Source organism: Scylla paramamosain, chromosome 7 (genome assembly GCF_035594125.1).
Source record: "Scylla paramamosain isolate STU-SP2022 chromosome 7, ASM3559412v1, whole genome shotgun sequence".
In the NCBI taxonomy this organism is placed as follows: Eukaryota; Metazoa; Arthropoda; class Malacostraca; order Decapoda; family Portunidae; genus Scylla; species Scylla paramamosain.
Window position 1 is genome coordinate 7,160,279 of NC_087157.1, and position 17,222 is coordinate 7,177,500.

The 17,222-nt window shown below is 42.7% G+C and overlaps 1 protein-coding gene across 1 annotated transcript in view; it reads right to left on the reverse strand.

Annotated features, from left to right (window-relative positions):
- Window positions 1-313: 313 nt before the first annotated feature.
- The window catches only part of LOC135102470 (uncharacterized), a 62,040-nt gene continuing 45,131 nt past the window's right edge, over window positions 314-17,222 (reverse strand). The window contains exons 7-9 of the mRNA XM_064007785.1: window positions 13,120-13,231; window positions 3,903-4,024; window positions 314-378 (exon numbers count right to left, since the gene is read on the reverse strand). Of these exons, the coding sequence (XP_063863855.1) occupies window positions 314-378; window positions 3,903-4,024; window positions 13,120-13,231 (299 nt within the window). The remainder of the gene's footprint in view (window positions 379-3,902; window positions 4,025-13,119; window positions 13,232-17,222) is intronic.

Sequence of the window (17,222 nt, forward strand, 5' to 3'; positions counted from 1 at the left end):
TTTTCTCCCATTTCTCCTTATCTTACCACAAACATCGCCACCCTCTCCTCTTCCTCTTCCGGCTCCTCTTCTTCCTCTTCTTTCTCCTCCTCTTACAGGTCGATACTGCTCACCCGGTCACACACCTGTTGCCTCGCCAGTACAGTACAGTGCAGCGCGTACACACACACACACACACACACACACACACACACACACACACACACACACACACACACACACACACACACACACACACTGCGGGATGAACGAGGCCACCGTGAAGCGAGCAAAATGAGTCGATCGGAGTGAAGAGTCAAGTAAATACAGCCTGCTACTCACCACCACTTGACCCCTTGCTTGCCATCTCGTCAGGTGCACCAGACAGGCCAACCTTACCTGGAAAGGAATAACACTCATGAAATAAAGGAGTATTTTGAGTACTAGTCTGTAATTGACAAGTCTGATTTTTTTTTGTTTTTTTTTTCAACGTAATAAAGGTAAAGGCTGATATTTTAAACAATATTTGGTTTTTAAACGTTTTTTTCTCAGTAAAGTTTGTAATTTATTGTGCATCATATTAGGCAGAACAATTACATATAAATAAATGTAAGAAGAGAGAGAGAGAGAGAGAGAGAGAGAGAGAGAGAGAGAGAGAGAGAGAGAGAGAGAGAGAGAGAGAGAGAGAGAGAGAGAGAGAGAGAGAGAGAGAGAGAGAGAGAGAGAGAGAGAGAGAGAACGTGCAAATTTCAAGCTCGTCCGCCGAATGAGGAGCCTCGGGATGACATGCCATTATCTCTTGGCGATAAGCTTCGAAAAAAATATCATGGCCTTTTACTGATCCTGATAGAACCGCTCCAGATGTGCATGGCTTCTGGTTCTGAGTATTTCGCAAAGCTGCGCACCTCAACATTTCACACACTGAGAGGATAGACAATATTTCCCACCTAAAAAAAGAAAATAATAATAAATAAATAAATAGATGAAAAGAATGAAAAAGATGGATAATGAAACACAAATGTGAAGTACCTTAGAGTTATATCATATTTTTTCTCTGAGCCGGGACAGAATACTTGCATCTTTAGTAGTAGTAGTAGTAGTAGTAGTAGTAGTAGTAGTAGTAGTAGTAGTAGTAGTAGTAGTAGTAGTAAATGTTCTATATATAAGACAATCGATCGCGTGTGTTAATTTACGAAATCGCAAAAGGAAAAACACAAAAATAAAACCAATGAGTTAAATAGTTAACATAAATATCTCACGAAAAAAAAAATAAAAATCTACCCTTTCATCAAACCAAAGTTATGAAAAGAAAGTAATGAATAAGTAAATGAGTAAGCAAGGAAATAAGTAAGTAAATCTAGCTCTTGTATTCGCATATAGTATTACAAGGTGAAGAGCCGAAGATAGAAATACTATTGTTTGCCTTCGCCAGATTTTCTATGACGGTGAGTAAGAAAACGGTAATATTAGATGGGTGACACTTCTGAGCCAGTGACTGCGAGGGGAGTCTGTACAAACTTATACAGTAGGCACGTTCTTTCTCTCCTCTCCTCTCTCCTCTCCTCTCCTCTCCTCTCCTCTCCTCTCCTCTCCTCTCCTCTCCTCTCTCTCTCTCTCTCTCTCTCTCTCTCTCTCTCTCTCTCTCATGCCCTGTCACATTCACTTTTTCCGGGATGTTCTTTTTTTTTCTTCCTTTCCCCGTTTCTTTCTGGCTGGACTTTATCTGTTCACCTTAATATTCCTGAGAGAGAGAGAGAGAGAGAGAGAGAGAGAGAGAGAGAGAGAGAGAGAGAGAGAGAGAGAGAGAGAGAGAGAGAGAGAGAGAGAGAGAGAGAGAGAGAGAGAGAGAGAGAGAGAGAGAGAGAGAGAGAGAGAGAGAGAGACTGGGAAGGAAGATAAGCACATGCACGAACCCAGAACCTCAAAGTCAACCAGATAGGAGGAATGAGGAGGACGCTGCCAAAATCTACACAATGGAATACACGCTCACACAAAGCGGGCACCAGGTGGGATTCTATTGGAAGGCAGCCAGGTGGGAGTACGTGACGCTCCTCGGTTCTGTTAGACAATGGTATGTTTCTCTCTCTCTCTCTCTCTCTCTCTCTCTCTCTCTCTCTCTCTCTCTCTCTCTCTCTCTCTCTCTCTCTCTCTCTCTCTCTCTCTCTCTCTCTCTCTGTCCCTTTCCCAAAAATGAGGTGTCTTGGTTCTGTTAGACACTGCTGTGTTTTACTTTTGTTTCTCTCTCAGTCTCTCAGAAAGTCGAAGTTTAAGAAGCGACAGAGCAATTGCTTCCACTTTCACGCTCCGCTGCTCTCTTAAAAGTTTGGACTGGTTCTTGCAGGGTCTGAAGGTGAAGGCGTAGCGAAGACTTTTATCCCCAGTTCATCTCCGACCTCTTATCTTAAAGCGGTGGACAATGTGAGAGTAACCGTTTTCTTGTACCGAGGGAAGCAAGTCACACCACAAAAGACAACTCCTCTTTTCTCTCTCACACACCGGTCTCTCAATAAAGGCAGGTAAATGAAAGTCTCCCGTTCCCCGTTCTCTGAGTTCTAAAAGCCAGGAGACTATTTTTATGTGATGTGTAATATGAGAAATTGAAAGACTTGGGATGGATATAACTGGAGTAGAAAAACTAAGATTAATATTTGTAACTAGAGACAGAACTATATGCAGACCAAAGAGAATATGAGAGAGAGAGAGAGAGAGAGAGAGAGAGAGAGAGAGAGAGAGAGAGAGAGAGAGAGAGAGAGAGAGAGAGAGAGAGAGAGAGAGAGAGAGAGAGAGAGAGAGAGAGAGAGAGAGAGAGAGTAAAAAATACCACAAAACGGAAAATGACAAAGGAACAGAAGAACTTAAAACAAGAAACAGATGCCTATGAGATACTGAGAAAAAAAAACAAGTATTATTGAAAAAAAAATATAGGAGCAGTTTACAAGTTTCTGGGATACTGTGCGACGTTTACTGTAGAGTTTTAAGGTGCCACTATAAAAATTTTGTAAACTTTTTTGTGGGTGTGATGCGAGGGGGAGGGGATAAGAGAAAGAAAGGAGAGAGAATGTGAGAGGTGGAATGCGAAAGAAGGGAAGGAAGATTATAGCAGGATGTATATGATATGGAGGTTATAAAAGAAGATGAAAAAGAATACGAGGAATAGAAGAAGTAAAAGGAATGAACTGAAATGGGAGTACGCAGGACAGGATAGAAATACCTTTCATTCTTACAACAGGTATAGAAAAGAAAACGAAAATTTTACGAAATCACAAAATAAAGAAAAAAAAACATATCTATGGTTACAAAATTAAGAACTTAGGAATACCAACTGTAACCTCATTTTTCCTCCTCCTCCTCTTCCTTTCTGTGGTTACAAAATTAAGAACTGAGGAATACCAACTGTACCTTCATTTCTATCCTTTCTCCTCCTCCTCTTCCTTTCCCTTCTTTTCCAAACCATACAGACAATAACAATAACAGAAAAAAGGTAACCAAAACACTTGGGGTCGTCTCGTCAGGTTAATGTAGCGTCCCCCATAGACACTCGTTACCTGCCTGCATTCCGTGCCGAGTCATTCCAGACATATGCACCTCTGCCTGCCCCACCCACACGGAATTTAATTAACAAAGCAGGTGTTGTAAACGTGAGCGTGTGAGTGAGGAATAAAATGGTCTCACTATAGCAAGGCTGGAGCGAGGAAGAGTGAGGGAGGGAGGGGAATAGGAGAGTGTATGGTGTAGAGAGAGAGAGAGAGAGAGAGAGAGAGAGAGAGAGAGAGAGAGAGAGAGAGAGAGAGAGAGAGAGAGAGAGAGAGAGAGAGAGAGAGAGAGAGAGAGAGAGAGAGAGAGAGAGAGAGAGAGAGAGAGAGTAAAGAAAAATCCCTGAAATAGACAGCCCTACAGCTCCATAAATTTCGCGCATGACTAACCAGCGCCTCTTATGCGACCCAGCGACTCTGCCTCCGCCTCGTGCATCTCCCACAGGCCTCCACACACTGACTCCACCGCTGCCCCACAACTCTCCCTGTATGGTCCTCCAGTGACACGGACTCTGAAAAACGACGACGTATCTATTTGACTCTTGGAGGGAACCTTTTTCCAATCTTTTGTATATAACTTTTTGGGGAATATTCTGTAAACTTTTCTGGCCTTGAAGTTTTTTTTTCTTCTTCTTCTTCTCTTCAAGTCCCGTAACCTCTAGGAGACTTCAACCTTTGTGTGTTTTTTTTTTTTTTTTTTTTGTCTTTGTTGTTTTTGGTGGTGTTCGTGGTGGTAGTTTTTTTTCGGCGTCTACTTTTTTTTCTTTTTCTTTTTGTTACTACTTCTTTTAGTTCTTCTTTTAGTTCGTCTTCTTTTTCTTCTTCTTCTTCTTCTTCTTCTTCTTCCTTCTTCTTCTTCTTCCTTCTTCTTCTTCTTTTACTTCCTCTTCTTCTTCTTCTTCTACTTCTTCTTCTTCTTTAACTTCTTCTCCTTGTTATATTTTTTCTTGTTTTGCTTCTTCTCCTTGTGTCATTTCTTCCTTCTCCTTTCTTCTTTTTCTCCGTCGTCGTCATCGTCCTCCTCCTCCTCCTCCTCCTCCTCCTCCTCCTCCTCCTCATCATCATCATCATCATCATCATCATCATCATCACTTATTTCATCATCCTCCCCGGCCCAACTTTTTTCCTCTTTCACTTACGACACTTTTCATTCAGTCAACCTCCACATCCCAAACATCCCTACACATCTCCGGCCACAAAAACAAACTACTTAACCGCAACCATTCTTCCACTTCAAAATGTCCCTCAACCACATCAAGGACTCTTTCACATCCAAATCCACTTTTCCCTTTCATCTGCATCACTGAGAACCTTCCTAACCTCCCTCTCTCCCTTCCCATCAGTAACTCCCTGCCTCCCTTCCTCGCATCAGTACCTCCTTATCTCTTCCGCCATTCCTGATCAGTTCCTCCTCATCTTTCTTCAATAAGTGGCTCAGATTTCCAGGCCCCGTCTCTCTCAGTTCTTTCTCTTATGACTCCTGATTCCCTTCGAGGTCTTGCTTATTAGTCTCAGTATCTCGTGTTTCTTTCTTTACCGTGGAGAGGAATATTCTTACTTGTCTCTCATCCATTGTTTTCATTTTTTTTCTTTTTTTAATGCAGCTTCTTATCTCTTGTCTCTGATTCCTTTTTTTCTTTTTTTTTTGTTGGTTTTTCCTTTTTCGTTTTTTTTTTCATTGGCAGCGAGATTTGAACGTTAAATACGCGAGTTTATTCAATAGGTAAACGATGTGAAATATTGTGTTGTGGTGATTTTGGTAATAATAGTATAAGCCTCTTTGCAAAAACAAGCAACATCAAATATTCTCACCACTGTCATTAATACTAAGAACACCATAACAGCACACGCGACTATTGCTACCATTGTCACCACCACCCATATTGAACTGGAAAAAAGTTAATAACACCACAATAACCAACATTACCAGCACCAGCACCACCATTCCACCACTATCACTACGAACAGCATCACCACAATCAAGATCAACACCTCCACAGCTACCATCAACATAATTCCCCCCTACTAGCAGAAGCATCACCACCAAATACAACAACAACAACAACAACAACAACAACAACAACAACAACAACAACAACAACAACAACAACAACAAAGTAAATCGAAGTAAACAACCACAAACTAGTCACCTTCTTTTTATCCTTCCCTTAACTTTCCCAGTCCTGCAGTCTTGTCTTCCGCAAACTTTCTCCTTTTCTTTATTTTTTGTTAGGCACATCATATCCTCCTTTCAGATCCCACTTCCAACATATTCTCATTCATTATAGTCTTACGTCATCCAGTTAAGCCTCCACTGCTATCCCGCTTACCTCGCCTCCTAAAGCATACCATTATCTCTATGCCATGATTTACTATAGGAGTTTTGGCAGGACTCTCTCTCTCTCTCTCTCTCTCTCTCTCTCTCTCTCTCTCTCTCTCTCTCTCTCTCTCTCTCTCTCTCTCTCTCTCTCTCTCTCCCTCCGGAGCTGCACTGAAGAAAGGTCAGTTGCCACGTGTGTGTGTGTGTGTGTGTGTGTGTGTGTGTGTGTGTGTGTGTGTGTGTGTGATGGGCGACATGGAATTAATTAGCTTCCCGACAGGTGACGGCGTGTTATCTTGTTACCTGCCACGCTGACGGGCAATTACAGGCTGCCTTAATAACACATGTTCCAATGTTGATCTGATTAGCATACTAATGTACTCGGATTACTATTAATGCACTAATTAAGTCCCCGATTCTCACACGAGAGCCAGAGTAACGCGGAACACGATTTTACTCTGCAGAAGAATATTTAACATAATAAAATACATCAAAACATTAAGTGAAACAGTGAGACCAATGAAAACGGTGTGTCTTAATATTTTCTAAGTCTCTGCTGCTTTACAATGGCCAGTTTTTATTTGTTTTTCTTTATCGTTAGTCGTTTACTGTTTTTAATACTGTGGTGCTTGTATTTCAGTTTTGTGCACGTGTTTTAATGTGTTGCGTTGTTTCGTTATGTTACTGAATCGCAGCTATGACATTCCTTAACTTTTGCTCAATTAGTTTAACTGAAATTTTGCGTCCATCATTCTTTACAAGTTTTTCTACCTTGATGCTGGTTTTAAACAATGCATCACCCTTCTCTGTGCGTTTGGAGGAGAGAGAGAGAGCGAGAGAGAGAGAGAGAGAGAGAGAGAGAGAGAGAGAGAGAGAGAGAGAGAGAGAGAGAGAGAGAGAGAGAGAGAGAGAGAGAGAGAGAATGTTGGGGCTCCACTTATACAGCCAAACGAGCATTTAACAGGATGGAATAACTGGCCATTTATCTTTTCCTAGACATATTGCCTTCATTCCCTCACGGTTCACGGCTCTGTTGCCTCTCTTGTAATCTTCAGATACAATTTTAATTTTTTACAGATATTTTGAGCCTGCTAATAACTCTTGACTTGTTCTCTTGATGCGGGGGTCCTTCACATGACTTTTCTATGCCTCTCATGTTTATTCCATACATAGAGTGATGCTACAACTCATCAGTATGTTAATTCATATAGACATTCGACTTATAAGCTTCCACCGTCTGTTTATCTTCCCTTCTACAACTTCAGCACGTTCTCAGAGGACGTATCAACACAACTTAGGCAATATGAATTAACTCCAGGTCTTTGTGGAGCTCGTCTACCTCTTTTTTTTATGTTTATGATTATGAGTTTTGTTTCAAAGTCAATTATAACTCTTTTTAAAACTCCCAATAACATTTTTTCTTCAGCCGAATTCTGCTCATATTTAAGTGCCATGTATTTTTCTCTCCTGCTCTCATTCTCATTAAAAAAGAGTGTTGCAGATATTTAGCGAGCGATCTTTCTTTCTTTACTGTTTTTCCTCTTCCAGCCCTGCTCGTAAAAAAGGAAGCGTGAATGAGAAGACTGGAGGGCAGGAAGAGGGCAGGAACTTTATCTGGGAGGCAGTGCACGCCAGCCAGCCGCCTCACAAATGCCTTTACGAGATTCCAATTTTCTCTGCCGCTACCCAAAGCCAGAGAGATGCAGCGAAGGGAGGGGGAGGAGGAGCAGGAGGAGGAGGAGGAGGAGGAGGAGGAGGAGGAGGAGGAGGAGGAGGAGGAGGAGGAGGAGGAGGAGGAGGAGGAGGAGGAGGAGGAGGTTCACTAGCGGCGTACTCCCTACACTAATCATCGCCCTTGGATATTGCATTCCCTCTTCCAACTGCCAATATAAATTCCGGAGATTTGCAGCAAATTAATCTCAACGGATAACTGCTATTGCGCCTCTGGTTAAATTACGTTCGTACTGTGGATCTGAATTTTTACCAAGGTACTTTACACAAAGACATTCAACTTAGTTTAATAATACGACACGAAAATACTACCTGGCTTTCTGATTCCCCACCTCTCTCTCTCTCTCTCTCTCTCTCTCTCTCTCTCTCTCTCTCTCTCTCTCTCTCTCTCTCTCTCTCTCTCTCTCTCTCTCTGATAAGCCAATAAATACCTTTGATAGACAGGAGATTAGGGTGTGGCTGGAGGAGGGGTCGGGGAAGGAGATAGAGAAGGATACTGTGTGGGAGATGGAGGGCGTCATGGACATGGGGGAGAGGAGGGGGAGCCGTGCCTTCACTTCTAGTAACTCTTCCCGTAAAGATCCTGAATCGACCCGCACGCCCGATCACTGTCCTGCTGTGAGAGGCGCGACAGGGGGAGGAGGGAGGGTGGGTCACTGAAGGCATGGGTGTGCAGGAAATACCATCCAATAAATGGCGCCCCCGGGGGAGTTCGCGAAAGTCCTCCTGAAACACAAGCCTGAAGGACCTCTTTCCTGGAGCGCAGCTAGGGTTCAGGAGTTGAACGGGAATGTGTTAGGGGAGGCTGGCGCGGCTGTCCTAGTGGTGGTAGTAGTAGTAGTAGTAGTAGTAGTAGTAGTAGTAGTAGTAGTAGTAGTAGTAGTAGTAGTGGCAATTATTTTCCTACAAGTAATAATACATAATAAATAAAGAATAAAAAACCAAACATAACTAAAACAGTCATAATAAAACTATAAACACACAAAATTAATATCAAGAAGGCTAACAAATCTTCCACTAATAGAAGGGAAACAAAAAAGCATCAATCAAAACAACGTCATCGCCAATTTCAAAACTGTAGAAATTTCCTATACAATATTCTCTGTTTCCCCACCAGCCACTACTACTCCACTACAGCAGGCAGGACGCGAGAGCTGCCGCCTCATCGATCTGTAGGATATTGATAGAGGCATCCTTATTCCCTTTGTGTTGCTGAAGGGTCTTTTTTTTTACTGCTGTTACCGACATGGTTGTCTTTGTCGCTGTGACTAATTGTTGGTAATGTTGTTGCTGTTGTAGTTGTTCGTGTTGGTGTTTGGAGTAGTAGTAGTAGTAGTAGTAGTAGTAGTAGTAGTAGTAGTATAGTTGTAGTATATTAGTAGTAGTTGTTTTTTGTTGTTGTTGCTTCTGTTACTCTTCTTTTTCTTTGTCTTCTTTTTCTTCTTCTTTCCCTCTTTCGTTTTTCTTACCGTCAGTCTTCATGTTTTCCTAACAGGCTCTTTTCTTCACTTTCTTATTCTTTCCTTTTCTCCTTCCACTTTTCCCTGATACTGTTGATGGTGGTACGATGTTTTCTTCCCTCCCTTTTCTTCCCGCATTTTTTCCACCTTGTGTTATTAGTAGATGGACGAGAAAAACGTAGAAAAAAACTTTGCGCGCAGCAGAATACAAATTACATCCTTCGCCAACACAAAGAAAAACAAAAGTTATATAACACTAGACTCTTAAAACAGAGAAAGCGAGAGAAAAGAAAAACACATACGAAAAAAAAAACGTGAAAACACAAAAAAAAATAAAAACAGAGCATAACATAATAATACCAGCAAGAATCCAAACACTACGAAGATAAAAAAAAAAAAAAATAAGGAACAAAAAAAAAAAAAAAGAAAATACAAAACAGAACAAATAAAACATACAACCCTCTCCCCATCACTCCACACATTTCAAGCGAACCCTCCAAAACAAACTGCATCCACTACCTTGGCTGCAGGAATTCCCGGAGTGAGCTGGGGGAGGTTAGGAGCACACATCAGGCTTCTAACGAGGGTAAGGTGAATCTCATTGAGGCGACTGGCTAGCGAGGGCGAGAAGAGGATGGCGAGAAGAGAAGACCCGGCGACGAGAGAATGATGAGAGAGAGAGAGAGAGAGAGAGAGAGAGAGAGAGAGAGAGAGAGAGAGAGAGAGAGAGAGAGAGAGAGAGAGAGAGAGAGAGAGAGAGAGAGAGCGAGAGAGAGAGAGAGAGAGATGCGGGTAGGGATTTAGACGACAGTGATCAGTCTCGATGGATCGTGAAAGAGAACTGAAGGGACAAAGAAAGAGGGAAAGAAATATAGGAGAGAGGAAGGAATGAATGATGAAAGGAAGGAAGGAAAGAAGGAAGGAAAAAAGGAGCAATGGAAAGGAGGGATAGAAACAAGGATACATGGCAAGGAAGAAAGAAGAAAGAAAGAACGGAAGGAAAGAAGGAAGGGCAGAGAAAAGGAAGGAAAAATTAATTTAAAGGAGGAAGGAAGGAAAGAAGGGACTGAAAGCACCAATGGGGAAAGGAAGGGGAAAAGGGTTGGTGGTCATGTTTACGGTGGAGATTCATGGAAAACTCACCAGAGGGCAGGGCTTGAAACTTTCCTGAAGGAGGGAAGGGCAAACCGCACCTTCTGGTCATACTTCCTCGAAACAAACCAAAGAAAAAAAGAAAGAAACCTAAATTGAAATAAAAAGATAAATAAAAATACATACGAGTAAACTTCTCAGTCTCTAAGAGCATATAACTTCCATGAACTTCTTAATTCCATGCTTAGTGTAAGTCGTGAGAAGTTATTTTGATTTTAAGAATTTTACTCTTAAATGTTAAAGTCAGAAAAAAAGTATCGGCAGGTTCATCATGTAGCGCGTGTTTTACGATCAGTTTCTACGTCTCGGAGTCTCTAATTATAACTTAAGCTTTGATAAGTGATGAGTTCCAGCTTAGATTTTAGACTTGATGGGATATGTTCAGCATTATGAAACATCAGTATCACAAATTAAATATTTCCACAACAATAACAACAGCAACAACACCAATAACAACACCACCACCACCAACAACAACAACAACTACAACTACAAAAACAACAACTACTACTACCACTACTACTACTGTCACTCCAAAACCTTCAATAAACCCAGTCCCAAAACAACATACTCATTTGATCGATTGAGTTTCACCCTCACTAAAGCCAAACCCTTAAGGATAATCTATACGAACTTCTGATAACAAGACGTGGTCCCAAACAAGCCATTATCCTGAGTGGTTTCTAATTAAGACATCGAGGCTGATGGAGGAGCTGACGATAACGCTCCGGGGATATAACTGTCTAATGGTTCTGTTGACCTTCGCTCTGCTCGACCAGGGAACCTCCAAATGGCAGGGAAGTAGCAGAGTGAATGAGGTTGGCAGGGTAAGGATGACAAGGGCAAGGATTGTAACATTTTTTTATGTAACAGGGAACTGGCCAAGAGCTAAACTAATTGGTAGAAAAATACCCACTGAAGATGCTGATGATGCCAGTCCGTAAAGAAAAAGGCCACAAGGATTAACTAGAATGAAAGGAAAAGTGTCTTGAAACCTCCTACATGAAAGTGTTCAAGCATAAGGTTCACAGGGTTAGGGTGGTAAGATGATGTAGGCAGGGTGATGGCAGCAGGCTTATTTGGTAAGGTGACAGTGGAAGGGTAAGATTGGCAAAGTAAGGAGACTGGGTAGGATTAGTAGGGCGAAGATGGTAAGTTGAGAATAGCAGGGGGAGGATGACAAAGTGAGGATGATAGGATGTGGGCAGCAGCATTAAGATGCGAATGGGATGGCACAGTGTGAGCACAAAAGGGTGTAGATTGCAGGGGTTTTTTTTTTTTTATGTTGAAGGCACTGGACAAGGGCAACAAATTTTCTAATAAAAAAAATGGCCCACCAAGGGACCGGTCCCCAGAGTCAAGAGCGGCCATCAAAGGATAAGCGTCTTGAAATTTTCCTCTTGAGAGAGTTCAAGTCATAGGAAGGAGGAAATAAAGAAGCAGGCAAGAAGTTCCAGAGTTTACCAGAAAAAGGAATGAATGATAGAATACTGGTTAACTCTTGCATTAGAGAGGCGGACAGAATAAGGGTGAGGGAAAGAAGAGTCTTGTGTAGCGAGGCCGCTGGAGGAGGGGAGGCATGCAGTTACCAACATCAGAGGAGCAGATAGCATGAAAATAACTGTAGAAGATAGCAAGAGATGCAACACTGCGGTGATGAGAGAGAGGTTGCAGATAGACAGTTAGAGGAAAGGAGTTGAAAGAAAGCTTCTGATTCCACCCTAAAAGAGTAATATGAGTGGAATGCCCCCATACATGTGAAACACACTCCATGTATGGACGGATAAGGCAGTTGTGGTAGGGGTGAGAAAAACTGGTGGAGACGACTCACAACACCTAACTTCATAGAAGCTGTTTCAGCTAGAGATGAAATGTGAAGTTTCCAGTTTAGATTATAAGTAAAGAACAGACTGAGGGTGTTCAGTGTAGAAGAAGGGGACAGTTGAGTGTCACTGAAGGAGAGAAGATAGCTATGTAGAAGGTCGTGTCAAGTTGATAGATGGAGGAATTGAGTTTTTGTGGCATTGAACAAAATTTGCTTTGCCCCGATCAGAAATCTTAGAGAAATCAAAAGTCAGGTGTTCTGTGGCTTCCTTCGTGAACTGTTTACTTCCTGAAAGGTTGGACGCCTACGAAAGGACGTGGATAAGTACAGGGTGGTATTATCAGCGTAGTAGTAGATATAGCAAGAAGTTTGGTTTAGAAGATCATTGATGAATAATAGGATGAGAGTGGGTGATAGGAAAGAACTCTGAGGAACGCTCAGAAAGGAAACTAAAGATAAAGTTACAGAGAGAAGGATAGAAGCCATAGGAGGGTAGTTTCGAAATCTAAGCTTTGTGCCAGACTCTATCAAAAGCTTTTGATATGTCCAAGGCAACAGCAAAAGTTTCACCAAAATCCTTAAAAGAGGATAACCAAGATCTAAAACGGTCCCCGTTTTAGAAACAAGCTGAATGTAAAGTTGATAGGCAGAGTTGGAAGAGTCTGACTAGGCAAGGTGCAAGTACAGAGGTACCTTTTGTGGGACACCTCTCTATCATGTATTGCAGAAGAAGAAGCTGTGTTAAACCAAGGATTGGAAGGTTTAGGTCGAAAGAAAGAGTGAGGAATGTACGCCTCCTTGTTATGTACGAGTACTCAGCACACAGAGACGGGTCTCTGACTTGGAAGTAGTAGTCATTCCAAGGAAAATCAGAATAATACCTCCTCAAGTCCCCCCAATTAGCAAAGGCAAAACACCAGAGGCACCTCTGCTTTGGGGGGACCTAAGGAGGGATTGGAGCGATAGGACAAGATACAGATGTGAGGTTATGATCGTAGGAGCTCAACGGAGAAGTGAGGCTGACAGCAGAAGCAGAAAGATTAGAGGTTACGAAAAGGTAAAATGTTGAGCGTATCTGCAAGATGGTCAGGAATACTAGTAGGGTGTTGCTCCAATTGCCCTAGGTCATGGAAGATAGCAAAGTTAAAAGCTAGCACACCAGGGTGGTCAGTGAAGGGAGAGGAAAGCCATAACTGGTGGTGAACATTGAAGTCTCCAAGGATGGAGATCCCTGCAAAATGGAAGAGAAACAGAATGTGCTTCACTTTGGAAGTTAAGTATTCAAAGAATTTCTTATAGTCAGAGGAGTGAGGCGAGAGATATACAGCACAGATAAATTTAGTTTAAGAGTGATTCTGTAGTCATAACCAGATGGCCAGAAAATTCGGAAGATTCAAGAGCGTGGGCACGAAAGCGGGTTAAGTCGTTGTGCACATAGACGGAACATACAGACTTGGATTACAAATGAGGACATAGAAAGCAGGAGGAAACAGAAAAGAGGCTACTGTCAGTTGCCTAAGACACCTGTTTTTCGGTGAGGAAAAAAGACGAGGTTTAGTAGAGGAGAGGTGGTGTTCTATAGACTGAAAATTAGATCTAAGACCTCGAATGCTGCAGAAGTTAATGAAGAAAAAGTTGAGGGAAGTTTCAAGACACTTAGGGTCGATACCAGTCCATTTTTGGTCCCCTCCCCAGTCGTGGATTCCGAGGCTGGTGTAGGAGTCGCCATATTGAAATTTGAGTGAAGGGTGTGTGTGTAATTAGGTGCATGTAGTTTTGGGTGAAAAAAGAGAAGTGTCTTTGGAAGGCAGACTGTGACTGCTTTCATGTGTTGCTAGACACAAAGGGAAACGTGCAGTGAGGTCACAGCTGGGTTACTGGGAAGTTCAGAGCACCCTCTGATCCAGTGTTTGAGATTTCACTCGGAGTAATTATCGTTTTGGCAAGTGTCTACTGCCTCCTCCATAAGAGAGCACTGTAAAAATACGTAGAAAGGGTGAGAATGGCACAGTTCAAGCGGCACGAAGAAAGCAGTAGGATCATAGTGAAAGCGTGAGGCTTGTAGGATGAGGGTGGTGGGTAAATGTGGGAGGGTGAAGGTGTCACATTTCAAAAAGCACGTTTAAGGAAGTAGGATGATAGTGGCAGGATGAAACTTGTAGGATGCGGAGAATAGGATGTTGGTAGCAACATGAGTCTTGTGGGATGGTGGTGGGATGAAAGTCGGAGGGTGAAGGTGCTAAAGGCTACGGACGCTACCGGCGGATCGATGTTCCAGCACTTGCCTCTCCCCGTCTTATCCTGTGCAACATCGGGACATTTCCTTCATTTTATTGACAAACGCATAGCCCGAATGGGCAGTATGAGGGGGGGGAGAAATTAATCGATTGATTGATTTAATGCTTCACGATAAAGACGTCAAATGACGCTCAAGCTAAAAATAGCAAACTATTAAATAATTGTTGAAGAGAGAATGAAATCGAACTAGATAATTTCAGGGAACTAGGTAGGAAAAGAAGAGGAGGAAGAGGAGGAGGAGCGAGAAATGAGGAAGAAGAGAACAACACTAACTTGGTACGAGGGGCATTATTATTAATCTCATTTGCACGCCAGTCTACTGCCTCACTCCACACACACACACACACACACACACACACACACACACTTGCTCTCTCACCCCCACACACAGAATACTCTCAACACTTTTATTATATATATATATATATATATATATATATATATATATATATATATATATATATATATATATATATATATATATATATATATATATATATGCCAAATATCTGCAAACGCTCAGGGTTTACTGCGAGGCGGCAATGGCGGTGGGATGCAAATGGAAAATGCGCTGCAGTGACCGTTTTTCCTTCAAGACAGGAAGGTTTAGTCAGCAGCCACACAGCCTCAAGGGCAGCGGGTGGCTGTGTTCCATGTATATGTACATTTAGTTTGTCCCAAAGCAGACGTCTCTCTCTCTCTCTCTCTCTCTCTCTCTCTCTCTCTCTCTCTCTCTCTCTCTCTCTCTCTGACCAGCCACCAATCACCGTTATGTATTCTTCCCACACATCATCCTCGTCCCACCAAACACACAAGACTCTATCATATTAACAAATTACTCTCCCTCTTCCCACGCTTGCTGTTCTCCACATCGACCCTCACCACCGTGGATTCATTTCGTGGGGGCCATAAAATTGATGAAGTGCCGCCTATGTAATCTGGTCCCTGATGTAGGTAGAGGAGGCACGCAGAGCACAATACTTTCTATACCCTCTCCCATACACCAGCGCAGCATATTCCGCAGTACCTTCCACTCTCAGTTTCTGGAGTAACTGTGGCCTTGGCAGCGTTCCAGGATGGAAGGGGGGAGGAGGAGGAGGAGGAGGAGGAGGAGGAGGAGGGGTAGGAGGGAGAGTAGAAGTAAGTGGTAGGTAGGCAGGGCGGATGAGGAAAAGGCGGATGAGGGAAAGGCGGATGAGGGAAAGGAAATGGAAGAGGCGAGTGTAAATTAAGATACAGGAAGAGGAAGGAAGAAGGTTATGTGCACCTAATAAAGATTGAACGGAGGGGAAAGAAGGAGAGATTATCGAAGTAATGTCTTGAGGATGAAGGGAGGATAGTACGTCGAAATACGTGAACTGTGGGTGTGAGAAAAATTTAGATTATCGTGGAAGGAAAGAAGACGAGGGGAGGAAGATCTGGAAGGAAAAGTCGTAATTTATGGCCAGATCATCTTGATGGGACCTGAATACTAAGGTGAGGCGAGCCGGGTGACAGAATAAGGCAGCGGCCAAGGAGGAGAGGAAGGAGGAGATGAGAGGAACGACGAAGGGAAAGGGTCGCCCAGGGGATTAGAAGTGTGAGTAAGTGACAGCTGAGGAACGCATTAGTGAAAGGAGCTGTTGTATGAATCCTTGTTTTAATTTCTCTCTGCAATTAATTTCTACTCTAAATGAATATGTTTTCTTTACTGGATATGTATAATAAACACGTTATGTAGAGCGCAAAGGTAAACATTTCCTCAAAGGGTAAGACGTAAAGGAGTAAGGAAAAGATACACTGTTGTTCGAGAGAGAAGTAACAAAGGAGTAAGTACCTTAGCAAATAAAAATAAAAGTTTTCTTCTATCGAATACATACTAAAAAGATTTTAGAACGCAACAGTAAACAATTCCTCAAAGGGTGGAACATAAAGGAGTAAGGAAAAGATACACTTATACTCGAGAGAGAGAGAGAGAGAGAGAGAGAGAGAGAGAGAGAGAGAGAGAGAGAGAGAGAGAGAGAGAGAGAGAGAGAGAGAGAGAGAGAGAGAGAGAGAGAGAGAGAGAGAGAGAGAGAGAGAGAGAGAGAGAGAGAGAGAGAGAAACAAAGGCGTACGTACCTTGGGGGACACACAAATAAAAGATTCACACACCACTACCAATTCTCTGTTTGAAGTGAAGGCACGTGAGGTGAAGCATTCAACATACTATAAATTGCGCTGCCAAGAATACGTAAACACGATCCATTTTCCTCTAACAAACATACACACACGCACACACACACACACACACACACAGTACCCTCCTCCTTCATGTATCACTAGTGGGTTACAAAGTTGTGAGATACGCATCCATAAATACAGATAAAACAAAATTCTCCCCCCCCCGGTCCACAACAGCAGCTGGAGGGCGAGAGTTACAAGTCAGCAACACGAGGAGCGCCGCTGCTATTGATCACCCGCTGGTGTCGTGGAAAGTGATGTATAAAAAGAACATTTAATTGCTCGTTAATCACAGGTGAAAAAGCACCACTACCTTATCTGGGAATGGCTTAATTAGATCAACCGGTGTGTGTGTGTGTGTGTGTGTGTGTGTGTGTGTGTGTTAAGCTTCGGTCACCAGGGACGTTACTAACTCAGTAATCTGACGGTATGGGAATTGAGAATCACCAAGACGAGGCTAACGAGGCTGGCGTTCAGGATGAGAGAGAGAGAGAGAGAGAGAGAGAGAGAGAGAGAGAGAGAGAGAGAGAGAGAGAGAGAGAGAGAGAGAGAGAGAGAGAGAGAGACAGACAGACAGACAGACAATCAGGAGAGCAGGGACGCACGGAAAGCACTGATGACCGACACGTATCGAAACAAGATAAACACGGGAAGGAAAGCATCTGTCATGGAGAGAGAGAGAGAGAGAGAGAGAGAGAGAGAGAGAGAGAGAGAGAGAGAGA